Here is a 14,185-nt window from a genome sequence, read left to right as displayed (position 1 = left end):
AGGCCAGGCCCCACAACATCTGGCAATGTTTAGGACACTTCTGAATTCGGATGCATCTTGGAATCAATGATACAGCACAGTTTAAATGGCAACTTAAAAATTCCTGTCACCCTGCTTATTTAACTTATATGCAGAGTACATCATGAGAAATGCTGGGCTGGATGAGGCACAAGCTGGAATCAAGATTGCTGGGAGAAATATCAATAACCTCAGATATGCAGATAACACCACGCTTAAGGCAGAAAGCGAAGAAGAATTAAAGACCCTCTTGGTGAAAGTGAAAGAGGAGAGTGAAAAAGTTGTCTTAAAGCTCAGCATTCAGAAAACTAAGACCATGGATGGCATCCGGTCCCATCACTTCATGGCAAATAGATGGGGAAACAGTGGAAACAGTGGCTGACTTTATTTTTCTGGGCTCCCAAATCACTGCAGATGGTGATTGCAGCCATGAAATTAAAAGACGCTTGCTCCTCCTTGGAAGGAAAGTTATGACCAACCTAGACAGCATATTAAAACGCAGAGACATTACTTTGCCAACAAAAGTCTGTCTAGTCAAGGCTATGGTTTTTCCAGTAGTCATGTATGGATGTGAGAGTTGGACTATAAAGCGGGCTGAGCACAGAAGAATTGATGCTTTTGAACTGTGGTGTTGGAGAAGACTCTTGAGAGTCCCTTGGACTGCAAGGAGATCCAGCCAGTCCATCCTAATGGGAAATCAGTCCTGGGTGTTCATTGGAAGGACTGATGTTAAAGCTGAAACTCCAGTATTTCGGCCAACTGATGCGAACAGCTGACTCATTTGTAAAGACCTTGATGTTGAGAAAGATTGAAGGCAGGAGGAGAAGGGGACAACAGAGGATGAGATGGTTAAATGGCATCACTGACTCAATGGACATGTGTTTGGGTAAACTCCAGGAGTTAGTGATGGACGGGTAGGCCTGGCATGCTGCGGTTCATGGGGTCGCAAAGAGTCGGACATGACTGAGTGACTGAACTGATGTCAAATAAGGGGGCACTTAACTTGAAGGAATTGTAGATTTGTTGGAATACAGTCACTAAGACAGGGGTAGAAAGTGAGAGGGCACGGGAGGAGAGCTGGGGCGGGGGATGGGGGTGGTCAGGGAAGGCTCTGATGGGGAGGTCTGCCACCCTTGGTCCCTTAGATGAAGATCTAGATTCCAAAAGGCTCTGGAATATGAGTGTGTAATTGTTTTCTTCTTCCAAATTTGACACCAAGACCTAACCTGAACTAAAGCAAAGTAATTTTTAAACATAATTTGTAATGATAACTTCATTCTAGTCGCTGTGAAGATCAATCTGTTTAGTTGCAGAAATATTAATGTTTGTTGATGGAGCATTGTCCCAGTCCCTCAAGGGGAGGGACAACAAGAGATGTTACCTACTTTATTATTATTATTTTTTTGGCCATTTTTTGAAGCTTGTGGGATTTTAGTTTCCCAACCAGGGAGAGAACCTGGGCCCTTGGCTGTGAAATCACAGAGTCCCAACTACTGGACTGCCAGGGAATTCTCTGCACTGCCTTTTTATTTTATTTTTTTATAATTTTTCTTTCTGTCCTTTGATATAGGAATTTATTTTGACTTATTTATTTTTGGCTCTGCTGGGTCTTAGTTGCTGTGTGGGGGCTTTCTCTAGTTGCGGTTCTTGGACTTCTCATTGCGGTGGCTTCTCTCGTTACAGAGCTCAGGTTATAGGTGTGCGGGCTTCAGTAGTTGCAGCTCGAGGGCTCTAGAGCGAGGGCTCAGTAGTTGTGGTGCGTGGGCTTAGTTGCCCTGTCCCACCGTGGAATTGTCCTGTACCAGGAATCCACCCTGTGTTCCCTGTTTTGGCAGCTGGATTCTTAACCACTGGACCACGAGGGAAATCCCTGATGGCTGGATATAATTTAGATATGTGGAGACACGGAGGAGTTTTAAGAAGAGGAAAAAGCATCATCTCACATGGCGACAGAGGATGAGATGGCTGGATGGCATCATTTGATTCAATGGACATGAGTTTGAACAAACTCTGGGAGATGGTGAAGGACAGGACAGGGCAGCCTGGCCTGCTGCAGTCCATGGGGTCACAGTCAGACTCGACTTAGCCGCTGAACAACAATAACACATCAGCTTGGGTTTAAGTGTAAGTCAGTATCCAACCATTACTTTTGCCTTAGAGGCAGAGATGACCTGCATTTCTTTCTTTTTTGTAAATATTTATACACTCTGTGTACTTTTCTTTCTTTAAAGGTTATTTGCTTATTATTTATTTGGCTGCATCTGGTCTTAATTCAGCATTCAGGGTCTTTTGGCCATGGCATGCGAACTCTTAGTTGTGGCATGTGGGATATAGTTCCCTTACCAGGGATTGAACCTGGGCCTCCTGCGTTGGTAGCAGGGAGTCTTAGCCACTGAACCACCAGGCAAGGCCTTAAGTGGCATTTCTGATAACTCCTCTCTCTTAATTTGTGTTTCATATGTAGCTGGAGGGTTGGACTTCCTCTGTTTTGCTTTTCCCTACAGTATTAATCCCCTCCTTTTCCCATAAATCACCTGACTTCCCCGAAAACTCTGTAACACACCCTTTGGCTAAAAAAGAGTGTTAGGCAATCAGTGAAATTCCCCAATCCCTCTTTTCCCGCCGGCAGCCTGGGACAGAGTGTCAGGCTGGTAAAAGGATGCAGTTCTTGTTTCAAAAGCAGAGGGAGCTCCAAGATCAAAGCTGAGTTCCACTTTCCCTAAGCCATGGTCTCCCAGCCCCCTCTTTGTTTGGATCAGGGAATTTCAGACATGCACCCTCGGGTAGAGGATCACAGGGACAGAACCAGAGAACCAGATCCAGGGAGGCCGGCGGAGGTTCCTGCAGAGGGAGCGCCCAGCTCTGAGCCGCTCTTCCTGGGAGCGGGCAGGGTCGCCCGGCCTGCCCACTGGCAAGAGGGACGGGACTGACCCACTTGTTCCCATCAGCTTCTGAAGGTAAAATCCTTAAACTTGAAGAGCATAGCTTTGATGGAGGGAAAAAGGAAGGCAGAAAGTTTTACATAGGGAAGTTTCGGGCAGACATGGAGGGCTGAGAAGAGCAGAATCCAAAGGAGGGAGAATATAGACCACCTATTTCTCTTAGGTTGATCCCATTCACCCCCATGTTACCCACCCCCACCCAAAACAGTGTTCAGGGTTAGAAGCATATTTGGCAACACTTTACTCGGAACAAGGAGGTGGTGGCTTATCTTTTTAGTAAAGGTCAAAAAGAAAAGGAAAAAAAGATCTGGAAAATTAAGGTAGGAAATTGAAGAAATAGCTTTTGTTTCCTTTTATGTTCATTCAGCTGCCCCTTTTCTTCTCCCTCCCACACAACTCTGTCTGAGACCACTTCCCCCAAGGTCACTGCCTTCCCCTAGGGAAACAAATCCATTCCTCCATCAGTGGTCTTTGGGAGCAGTAAGAGAAATACATGCAATAATACACAGGCAAGAGGGTTGGTTTGAAGTGATAAGGGGGCTCCTTGTCAAAAGAGGAGAGAGACCTGTCCTGGTGGATTGGTTATGATGGGGACAAACTCCTGAAACCCCAAGTGGATACAGGGATACTGTCCTGTGAGAGGAAAAGAGAGGCTGACAGAGCTGGGGCAGGGTGGAGGCTGGGGGTGAAGAAGAAGAACAGAGGAAGCAAAGAACTTGAAAAAAGTCTCGTGATTTTGGAGGAAAACTGGGAGAAGGTCCTGAGAAGCCATGGTAGAAGGATAAGGTTTAGTTTCAGTATAGAATGAGAGCCAGTGTGAGAGGATGGGTGTCATACACTGTTGCTTAATGATACAGCTCTGTTTAACCTCTGTGTTATTCTTACCAAGATGACACTGATCCCTTATCACCAAAGCAGGTGCCTGTGTTTGTTAGACAAATACTGCCAGGCCTGCCACCCCTTTAGCTCCAAAGTCAGAGGTGCAGAGAGCCAGGACCAAGAGATGAGCTGCTCACCAGGGATGAACAAATTGCCAGAGATGTGGTGAGTGATCCCAGGTCTAGAGAGATGTACATGGAATGCATTCCCTTCATCCTCTCAAGAAAACAGCTTCGATCCTAAGCCTGGGTTTGGCTTTGCCCTAGGCCTTTCTGTTTCATTCCAGCCCAAGATTCTCTTCCACATACTGGTGCCCTTCACCTCTCCCCTCCCTTCTCCCTGCCCTAGTCCACTCGTACCTGGGTCACCCACCTCTCCAATCGCTTTTATTATTATTTTTTAAAGGTGCATTGTCCTGTTTTCCCTTGTGGCCTGGGTTTATGCCGAGCCTACTATGTATGGAGAGGTTCTATCCCCCAACTACCCTCAGGCGTACCCCAATGAGGTCGAGAAGTCTTGGGACATAGAAGTCCCTGAAGGGTACGGGATCCACCTTTACTTCACCCACCTGGACATAGAGATGTCTGAGAACTGCTCCTATGACTCACTGCAGGTACACGTGATGGGCACCAAAGGATGGGGCTGGGGAGGTGGGCTGAGAGGGTGAGCACTCAGGGAGCTGGGTCACAGTCCTAAGGTGGGAAGTCCTCTATCTCTCTGCCCTCCATGTCAAAGTATCACCCTTTCCCAGGTTCTTTTGACTCTTCTCTTAGATAATGTCCGGAGGCCATGAAGAAGGGAAACTCTGTGGACGGAGGACCAGCAAGAATTCCAACTCCCCAGTGGTGAAAGAGTTCCACATCCCATACAATAAACTCCAGGTGATCTTCCGGTCGGACTTCTCCAACGAGGAGCGTTTCACCGGCTTTGCTGCGTACTATGTCGCCGAGGGTAAGGCTCACCTCTCTGTGTGCCTCATTGATCCAGCCATGAGACTGGAAGCAGGGCAAATATTGAGCAATGCAGGGAGTGAGGATTCCACTTGTAACTCTTATGAAGTATTGACTTGACTTGGATCACTCCATGAATTCCCTTTGTGAAAATCAAACGTGTAATCAAACGTGTATCTTGGTGGTGATGACGGCAATAAAAAAATAGATAAAAAACATCCCAGTAATTTATTGAGAACCACTATGAGCTGGGTATTGTGTTAAGAACTTTACTTATATTCATTAAATCTTTACCTAAACTACATAATTTGAAGAGCTTCACAAGTGGCACTAGTGGTAAAGAACCCGCGTGCCAATGCAGGAGACAAAGAGTCACGGGTTCGATCCCTGGTTCGAGAAGACTGCCTGGAGAAGGGAATGGCAACCCCCTCCAGTGTTCTTGCCTGGAGAATGCTGTGGACAGAGGAACCTGGTGGGCTGCAGTCCATAAAGTTGCAAAGAGTTGGACAGAAGTGACTTAGCACTCACTCAAATTATATTTATTTACTTATGGTTGCGCTTGGTTGCCATTATTGCACACAGGATTTCTCTCCTTGCTCTCTTGGGTGCTACTCTCTAGTCAGAGTGCATGGGCTTCTCTCCACTGTGGCTTTGGCTTCTCTTGTTGCAGAGTACGGCAACATAGGCCTTGTGGGCTTCAGCAGTTGTGGCGTGTGATCCAGTAGTTATTGTGCAGGAGCTTAGTTGCCCTGAGGCACGTGGAATCTTCCTGGACTAGTGATTGAACCTATGTCCCCTGCATTGTCAGGCAAATTCTTAACCACTGGCCCTCTAGGGAAGTCCTACCTCAATTCTGAAAGTAGGTGTTACTATCTCTACATAAAGATAGGAAAAGTAAAGATTAAGAAGTTAAATAACTTGCCAAGGCTCACACAAGGAATGTGTGGTATTCAAACCCATTTAACATGCAGCAAACAAACTTTCGCATTCTATGTGTGTCTACATCTATCGTCAGGTTATCATGATGTTACAACATCTCATAAAGCCAAAGTCTTGTTTAGATTTGACAGAAGTGCCAGCATCATGTAAGGTAATACATGTACTAATTGTTGCTCCCTGCAGAAGACATATCATGTTAAGCTTGCAGAGTGCTGTCCCTGGAGCGGAAATACTCTGTTTATGAAAAAGGTCATGGGTCTTCGGTGTTGACACCTCCCACTATAGATACATCATCATAGAGCACAACTCTAGAATCATATTTCAGGAGAGTAACATAGAATAACTGGAGGAGGGCATGGCAACCCACTCCAGTATTCTTGCCTGGAGTATCCCATGGACAGAGGAGCCTAGCAGGTTACAGTCCACAGTGTCACAAAGAGTTGGACATGACTGAAGTGACTTAGTACAGTATAGAGTAATAGTATCCTGAAACGTGACTCATTGAATGTCTCTGAGCAACAGACCCTTCCTACTTTTCTTACACTTGCAGTTTTGGCCTTAACTTCATTCTTCCTTCTAGGTCTTTGTCCTTGACCACTGTCTTTCTCTGCTCTTTGCAGATATAAACGAGTGCACAGCTTTTGCAGATGCTCCTTGCAGCCACTTCTGCAATAACTTCATTGGTGGTTACTTCTGTTCCTGCCCTCCGGAATACTTCCTCCATGAAGATAAGAAGAACTGTGGAGGTGAGCTTGGCATCAAGAGAGGAATGTTCCCTGGGATTTGGGTTGGCTGGAGGCTTCAGTAAGGTGTCTGTTTACCCTTTTTGATTTTGATTAGCCCCGGCCTTGACTTGGCATCAATTTTTTAGTTACTCATAAACAGAAGGGGAGCCACAAGAGTGGAGGAAGGTAAGCCTACAGGGTCAAGTTAATTAATTGTTGAAGAGAGATAGGTGTCAACTTGGGCCTCTTCATAACCATGAAAAGCTCCACATAAGCGATGCGATGGGAACCCAATACATATTAGGTATCTCTGCTGTTATGCATTGGTGTGTAATTGTGGCACGTGGGCTTCAGTTCATGAGAAAGATCATAGAAAAGAGCTGGGACTCCTTGGCCTGGCACTTTATTTGATTCTCCTTTTCTCTTTTTCTTCCTTAGTCAATTGCAGTGGGAATGTATTCACCACAATGACTGGGGAGGTTGTAAGTCCTAATTACCCCAGTCCATACCCAGAGAGCTCAAGGTGTGACTATCAGATCCAGTTGGAGGAGGGGTTCCGAGTGGTGGTGACCATGAGGAGAGAAGACTTTGATGTGGAACCAGCTGACTCCGAGGGCCACTGTCCTGACAGTTTATTTGTGCGTGATGGATGATCAGTTTTCTTCCAACTCACTCAGAGAGAGTTCTCCTTGAAGACACATTATCTAGCTTTCTGTCCCTTCTTTTTTTCTTTCCCTCCTTCTTATTTTATTTTACTTTTATCCCTTCTGTGTTACCTTTTTCTTTTAGTTCTTTCTCTCTTCTGATTTCCCTATTTTGATTCTCTTCAGTTTGTGACAGAAGACCAGCATTTTGGTCCTTACTGTGGGAATGGCTTTCCTGGGCCACTAACTATTGAAACCCAGAGCAGCGCTCTGAATATCATCTTCCAAACTGATGGATCAGAACAAAGAAAGGGATGGAAATTTCGTTACCATGGAGATCGTGAGTAACCTAGAAGCTGCCCTTTGGTTTGTGGGACCAGAGTCCTTGCCCAAGGTAAAATCAAAACAGTAGATTGTTGTACCGATGGGTATCCTGAGAACACAGCAGCTCCTCAGCACCGTGTAAACCTGTCAGTTGTTGTGAGAAACCCACAACTTCTAGGAATCCTTCAACTGGATTTTCAAATGCAGATGGCCTGGGGGTGGTTAGTTAGTAATGTCATTATTCTATTTTATTTCATTTCATTTCACTGCCAGACTTGTGAGATCTTAGTCCCTTGGCTAGGGATCAAACCTGTGCCCTCAGCAGTGAAAGCACTGAGTCCTAAGTGCAGGATTGCCGGGGAATTCCCTGCCATATTATTTTAACCACCTCCGTGTTGGAATGCTGGGTGTCAGGACTGAGGATGAGTCAACAACTGTAGAAAATATGTTGTTGTTTAGTTGCTAAGTTGTGTCTGACTCTTTTGTGACCCCATGGACTGCAGCCTGCCAGTCTTCTCTGTCCATGGGATTTCCCAGGCAAGAATACTGGAGTGGGTTGAAATTTCTTTCTCCCGGGGTTCTTCCCGACCCAGGGATCAAACATGCATCTCCTGCATTGGCAGGTGGATTCTTTACCACTGAACCACCAGGGAAACCCAACAAATGTGAGAATGATTATATATAATAATGATTCTCCACAACGATTTGGTAAATTTCTTTTCCTATCCTTTTCAAGCAATCCCTTGTCCTAAACAAGTCATTGCCAATTCCTTCCGGGAGCCTGAGAGAGCAAAATATGTGTTCAGAGATGTGGTGAAGATAACCTGTGTGGATGGGTTTGAAGTTGTGCAGGTAAAGCACTCTCAGGGGCTCCTCTCTAGTTCCTAGGTCAAGATGAGCATACTGGAATCATCTGATCAGTTACCGAATGTTCTCGTTTGAGTGAGGTCTAGCACCTTCTCCATCAAGAGAAGCCCTCAGGATCTCTAGTTGTCTTCTCAGCCATAAATAAAGATCCTTGGGCATTTTCACATTCTCCTTTTGGCTTCAGGCTTCCTGGGGAAGGGGACTAGTACGCTGGGACAAAGTTGTCTTTTAGCTCCAACTCTTGAATGCTTTGGGTCATTCTGCTAAGGCGTCCTCAAGCTTCTTGTAGTAAAGACTTCTCATTGATCCAAGGCCAGAGATCAATTCCATTTTTGGCTTTTGATTCCCTGTATCTCTCTTTATAAACTAATATTGAGGTTTATTATTTTCCAGGGAAGTGTTGGTTCCCCATCTTTCTACTCTACCTGTCAAAGCAATGGAAAGTGGAGTAATTCCAAGTTGCGGTGTCAACGTATGCATCTCTTTAAAATGGGACTACTTTTGTCAAAAAGTGGGCAGTGGCCCAATTCTTGGAAATCCCCATTCATTCCCCAAAACAGTTGGAATAATTCTACTCATTAGCCTATGAAATTATTCAGTCTTATGAAAACTCACAACCCTGGTGCCTCTCACCTTCTGAGATGGCCCACAGTCTGTCTGTGGACTGTGTATCTTCCTGAATAAACCTTCTTTCCCTTAAGAATAAAGAGGGAAATAATTTTCCCCCTCCCAAAGGAAGTGGGAAGATTAAGGCACAATTTCTGAGATACAAATGCATGGTTTCTTCTTCTGAGATAGTGAATTGGGTTTCGAAGGGAAGTCAGTTGTAGAATCCTAGTCCTGATCTGACCCCAGGCCAGCCAGACTAGCAGGTTTCTTACAAAGAAAGGGTCTATGAGATTAGTAGAGTTAATAGCATTCTATGGGTCCATTTCTACAGAGGCCTCACCAATCACTGGGAATCAGGTTCATTCTTGCCACTTTCAAGGGGCCATCTGAAGTGACAGGACTCAGTGGGCTGGGGAGATGAGCATGGCCACAGAGGGGCTGATGTGGGGGATTCACCCCAAATGTGCTTATGGATGGGGGAGGCAGGGAAGGAGTGAGGAACACAGTTGGGAAGATGGACTGGCCCAGGGACTCTTCCTGGGAAGAAGTGTCTATCCTGATCATCTCTCTCCGGCCTTCCCCCTGTAGCCGTGGACTGTGGCACTCCTGAACCCATTCAGCATGGTAGAGTCGAAGATCCGGAAAGTACTCTATTTGGTTCCATCACTCGCTACTCTTGTGAGGGGCCATATTACAGCATGGAACGTGAAGGGAGCGGTAAGATTTCTTTGACTAAAGAAAAGAGAAAGAAGGAGTGAGAGTGTTGGAGGGTGAATAGTGCAATCTTTCTGGGTTGGAGAGAGTTTGGAGAGAATGAGGGAGATGGGCTGGGCTTTGTTCATCCTCTTTGTTTAGTCTAAAGATACACTTTTCACACAGGATGGGGTTGGGGGCATGGGTTGTGTAGGATCACCTGTAGAGTATCATAGAGATCACCTAGTTCAGCTTCAGGAACTCCCCCTAAAATATCCATTTTCATGTGGTCATCCAGCTTTTGACCAACTATGTAATGTAGAACCCACAGGAGTAATGCTTCCAGGTTCAAGTCTCTATTCTATGATGACCTTTTTTTTTACACCATGTGGCATGCAGGATCTTAGTTCCCAATCAGGGTTCAAATCAGTGGCCCCTGCATTGGGAGCACGGAGTCTTAACTGTTGGACCACCAGGGAAGTCCCACAACTGACTTTCTTGATGGAAAGGCCTTGGTGGTGCTGGATGAAGGACTGGATGGCTCATGATATGTCCCAGTTCATTGCTTTCAATTTAATTTCCTACTTGAAGCACTTTCCCAGCCTCCACCTTAATCCTCTTCCTTCTGCTTTGGAGAATGTTCCTTCTAATCCCTGGGCAAGGGGATTGTTTGGGGGCCAAAGGGATTGTTTGGAGGATGTTCTCAAGATTATTTTCTGGTAGGTTTGGTCCCATTGCCTCCTAAAATCCCAGAGGCGCTGAGGCTCTGAATGGAAAGCAGAAGATAAGTGAGAAGATGTGATGCTGAGTGTGTTCCTTCTCTCTGTGCTGTTTCAGAGGTGTATCACTGCAGCGGCAATGGGAGCTGGGTGAATGAGGTGCTGGGCACAGAGCTGCCGAAATGCGTTGCAGGTAATCAGGGCTCAGACTTGGGTAGAGAGCGTGTCCTCAGGTGCATGTGCATTGGGCTCACCTTCTAAAAGGAGTTGTAATCCTCTTGGGAAGGGAATTGATGATCTGGGCCTGCCAGAGCCTAGCTCAGTGAGGTGGAGACAAATCTGGGCATGGATCTGCCAGGGCCTTAATCAACTGCACTGTCAGGGTGACTGACCCTAAAGAGAAAAGTCAGCCAGTGACAGTTGGTGTCAGAGTCTGGGATGGTTAGATTTGGTAATGTTGGTGCAGGAAGAGGATCTAGGATTGCTAAAAACAGGGTGTGAAAATTGAGAGTGAGCAATCAACACTTAGAAACAAGATAAGTTGAATATCCTAGTTATTATATTAAAAACCTATCTGGCAACAAGATACAGAAGAATGAAAAAAATAAGGGATTGTATAGAGATTAGATGGCTTCTCCTGGTGACTTAGATGGTAAAGAATCTACCTGCGATTTGAGTTCAATCCCTAGGTTGGGAAGATACCCTTGAGTAGGAAAACGCAACCCACTTCAGTATTGTTTCCTGAAGTATTCCATGGACCGAGGAGCCTGGTGAGCTAGTTCATGGAGTCAGAAAGAGTCGGACAGGATTGAGCAACTAACACTCAGACCACCATTATAGAGATTAGAGTTGAGTGGAAGAAGACTCCCAGACAAAGCCAGGAATATATAATGATGCTCATAGTAACAACACTGTAATTGAGAGCTAGGGACTCAACTAACTAATTAAATTTATTATCTCATTCAATCAAGTCTTTGCAATAACACTCTGGGTGAGGTATTATTGATCCTACTTTACAGTTGAGTGAATTCATTGCGAGTTCACAGTCCAGGAAGGGATGGGATAGGCTTTGAACCCACATCTGTCTGTTCTGCTCAATTCAGAGTCCATTCGGGCTGACTAGTGTAGGATTTAGGTAAGCCAACTTGATCTGAAATACAATTCAGTTTTAGTTGCATTGGGTAATGGCAAAGCAACCTTACCTGGGTCATTGGAGGATGAGATGAAAGATGGGAAATGAGAACCCTCTTTTTGCCCTATGTCTAGTTACTAGGAGGGACTTGGCTGCAGTTAGGAGTTGAGTGAAAAAGGTGGTAGGTGTTGGACCTGGGCATCAGAGGCAGATAGAAGGCTTGCCTTCCCACTACATGTGTGAGAATAGAGTCTCCCAGCTCGGGCTCCTAGTTGGGTCCGTGACCTGATGTGTTGAGCCTGGGGTGACATGTGTCTCCTGTAGGACTATGAGTTAAGCTGTCCATAGTGTGAGGCTCATTTAGGTTCAGTACTTTATACACAGGCTCAGTTTAACCAGTCTCCCCCACAAGCCTGCTCTTGGCACTGGCGATGTGGGATATTTGATCCTTAGGTGGGTTCAGATAAGTCAGGCACTGAGATGGTTGACCAAATACAGTAAGTCCCCTACATATGAATGAGTTCTGTTCCAAGAGCATGTTCATAAGTCCAACAACATGAGCTTAGGTACCCAACTAACACAACTGTACTGTACTATAACATCTCATAGTATAATAATGACTTATCATACTTTTCACACAAAGGGTTTATAATACTTTCACACAAATAATACACACAAAATACAAAAAAATAAAGAAAACACTTTCTTAAAAAGATCTTTATTTACTTCTTTGACTTTGCTGTGTCTTAGTTGCAGCATGTGGGATCTAGTTCTCCAGCCAGGGATGGAACCCAGGCTCCTTGGTTTGAGTGCACAGAGCCTTAGCCCATGGACCACTTGAGAAATCCCAAGAAAACACTTTTAATCTTGCAGTAGGGACCTCGAAAAGTACAGTAGTATCGTTCAACAGCTGGAGCTTCTTAGCAGTACCAGCCATATCACTGCTGTTTTTACACTGGCTTCCAGACATCCTGGGCTTGAAGTAGATTCTATACTACTGTACTTTACACCACTGTAAGTTCACAAAAGCACAGCCACTTGTAGAGGATGTGTGCACAGGACAATGTACCCCAGACACCTGAACTTACTTACGTGATTGGATGTGCAAGCGCATGTTCACGTCTTTGAAAGTTTACGACTTGAAGGTTGGTGTAGGGGATTTCCTGTATAAGGTTGGCTGTGTGGTGCTGACAACAATGAAGCCCAGCAGGTATTTGAGTAGCCGGAGGATTGCTGGGGGCCAGCGACTACCCACCTTGTTCTTTTTCCTTTCTAGTCTGTGGCACCCCCAGCGAACCTTTTATAGCAACCCAAAGAATATTCGGAGGCTCCATGGCAAAGATTGAAAATTTCCCCTGGCAAGTCTTCTTCTCGAACCCATGGGCTGGTGGGGCTCTCATTGATGAATACTGGGTGCTGACAGCTGCCCATGTCGTGGAGGGAAATGATATGCCAATGATGTATGTTGGATCCTCCTCAGTGGTCACCTCACAATTGTCAAATGCTCAGATGCTCACTGCTGAGAGAGTGTTTATCCATCCAGAATGGGAGGTCCTGGATCCTTCGATAGTACGGAAGAATTTTGACAATGATATTGCGCTGGTGCGGCTGAGAGACCCAGTGAAAATGGGACCCAAGGTTTCCCCTATCTGCCTACCAGGCACCTCCTCAGAATATGACCCCCCGGAGAACGTCCTGGGGCTGATCTCAGGCTGGGGTCGAACAAATGCCAGAAGTCATGTTATTAGGCTCAGAGGGGCAAAGCTACCCGTCGCTCCCTTATCCAAATGCCGGGAGGTGAAGGGGGTCAATCCTGAAATAGATATCAGTTCTTTTGTTTTCACTGAGAACATGATCTGTGCCGGTAATGACAAGGGTGTTGATAGCTGTGAGGGGGACAGTGGTGGGGCCTTTGCCGTACAGGACCCTAAGGAAAACAACCCCAAATTCTATGTTGCTGGTTTGGTGTCCTGGGGCCCCCAGTGTGGGACCTACGGGATCTACACTCGAGTCAAGAACTACGTTGACTGGATAAGGAAGACAATGCAGGAAAATAGTACCCCCAGTGTAGACTAACCATACAGGTCCTACCAGCCTCTCTAAGGGCCGTGACCCCTCTGGACTTTCTGTTCCTCACAATAATCCCATTATTTCATCATGACTGAGAGAGGACATGGGAGTAAGATTGAGCTGTTGATAGAACTTGGTTGTTGGGATACCTAACTGGAGGTAGGGTTCTGCTCCTGTGGTTGTGTTGGTCTTGGATGACCCACTCCTGTTCCAGTTCTGACTCTGAAATTTGCTGTGGGGCATTCTCTTGATTTTTTTGTTTCCCTTTTACCTGTTTGAAGTTGACTGTATCATTTCTACTATCTACTTGTAATAAAGCATGTTTATAACCCAGTGCTGGCTGACTTACCTCACTCCACATCAAGACCTCAGCACCACAGAAAGGGAGTTTAATGCGCTGTTGTGTCCTCGAAACTCAAGGCCCTCACAGCTCATATTTAAATATCATGAAAACAGGGAGTCAGCTTCTCTCCTCTCTCCCAATGGAGAGTAACTGAGCATTGTGGATTAGCATAATGTCAATGTGAGGTGCCATGTTCTGCTTTCGAAACTCATCAAACGTACCTGAACCTCAGTCATAAGTCCACATACAGCAGTTAGAATTGGCTGTTTAAGATCTTAGAGTCTAAAATTTCAAGGTAAAAATTGCTTCAGTATGTCTCCTGAAAGTGAGT

General features: G+C 45.6%; 1 protein-coding gene across 2 annotated transcripts; it reads left to right on the top strand.

Annotated features, from left to right (window-relative positions):
- Positions 1 to 2,791: 2,791 nt before the first annotated feature.
- C1S (complement C1s) lies at positions 2,792 to 13,844 on the top strand. 2 transcript variants are annotated; one of them, XM_065942039.1, is made up of 12 exons: positions 2,792 to 2,975; positions 3,879 to 4,004; positions 4,245 to 4,452; positions 4,613 to 4,790; positions 6,349 to 6,474; positions 6,892 to 7,091; positions 7,284 to 7,437; positions 8,158 to 8,273; positions 8,682 to 8,760; positions 9,486 to 9,614; positions 10,428 to 10,502; positions 12,718 to 13,844. In XM_065942039.1, exons 2-12 carry the CDS (start codon positions 3,964 to 3,966, stop codon positions 13,515 to 13,517), a joined length of 2,106 nt encoding a protein of 701 aa, XP_065798111.1. In that variant the 5' UTR covers positions 2,792 to 2,975; positions 3,879 to 3,963; the 3' UTR covers positions 13,518 to 13,844. The 2 variants fall into 2 exon arrangements, with proteins under 2 accessions (XP_065798111.1, XP_065798108.1); XM_065942036.1 differs by having other exon boundaries at positions 3,876 to 4,004.
- The last annotated feature ends 341 nt before the right edge of the window (positions 13,845 to 14,185 follow it).

This window comes from Muntiacus reevesi, chromosome 1 (assembly GCF_963930625.1).
Source record: "Muntiacus reevesi chromosome 1, mMunRee1.1, whole genome shotgun sequence".
Taxonomy (NCBI): domain Eukaryota; kingdom Metazoa; phylum Chordata; class Mammalia; order Artiodactyla; family Cervidae; genus Muntiacus; species Muntiacus reevesi.
Note: the sequence above shows the minus strand (reverse complement) of the source record. Positions and strands in the feature narration are given on the sequence as shown.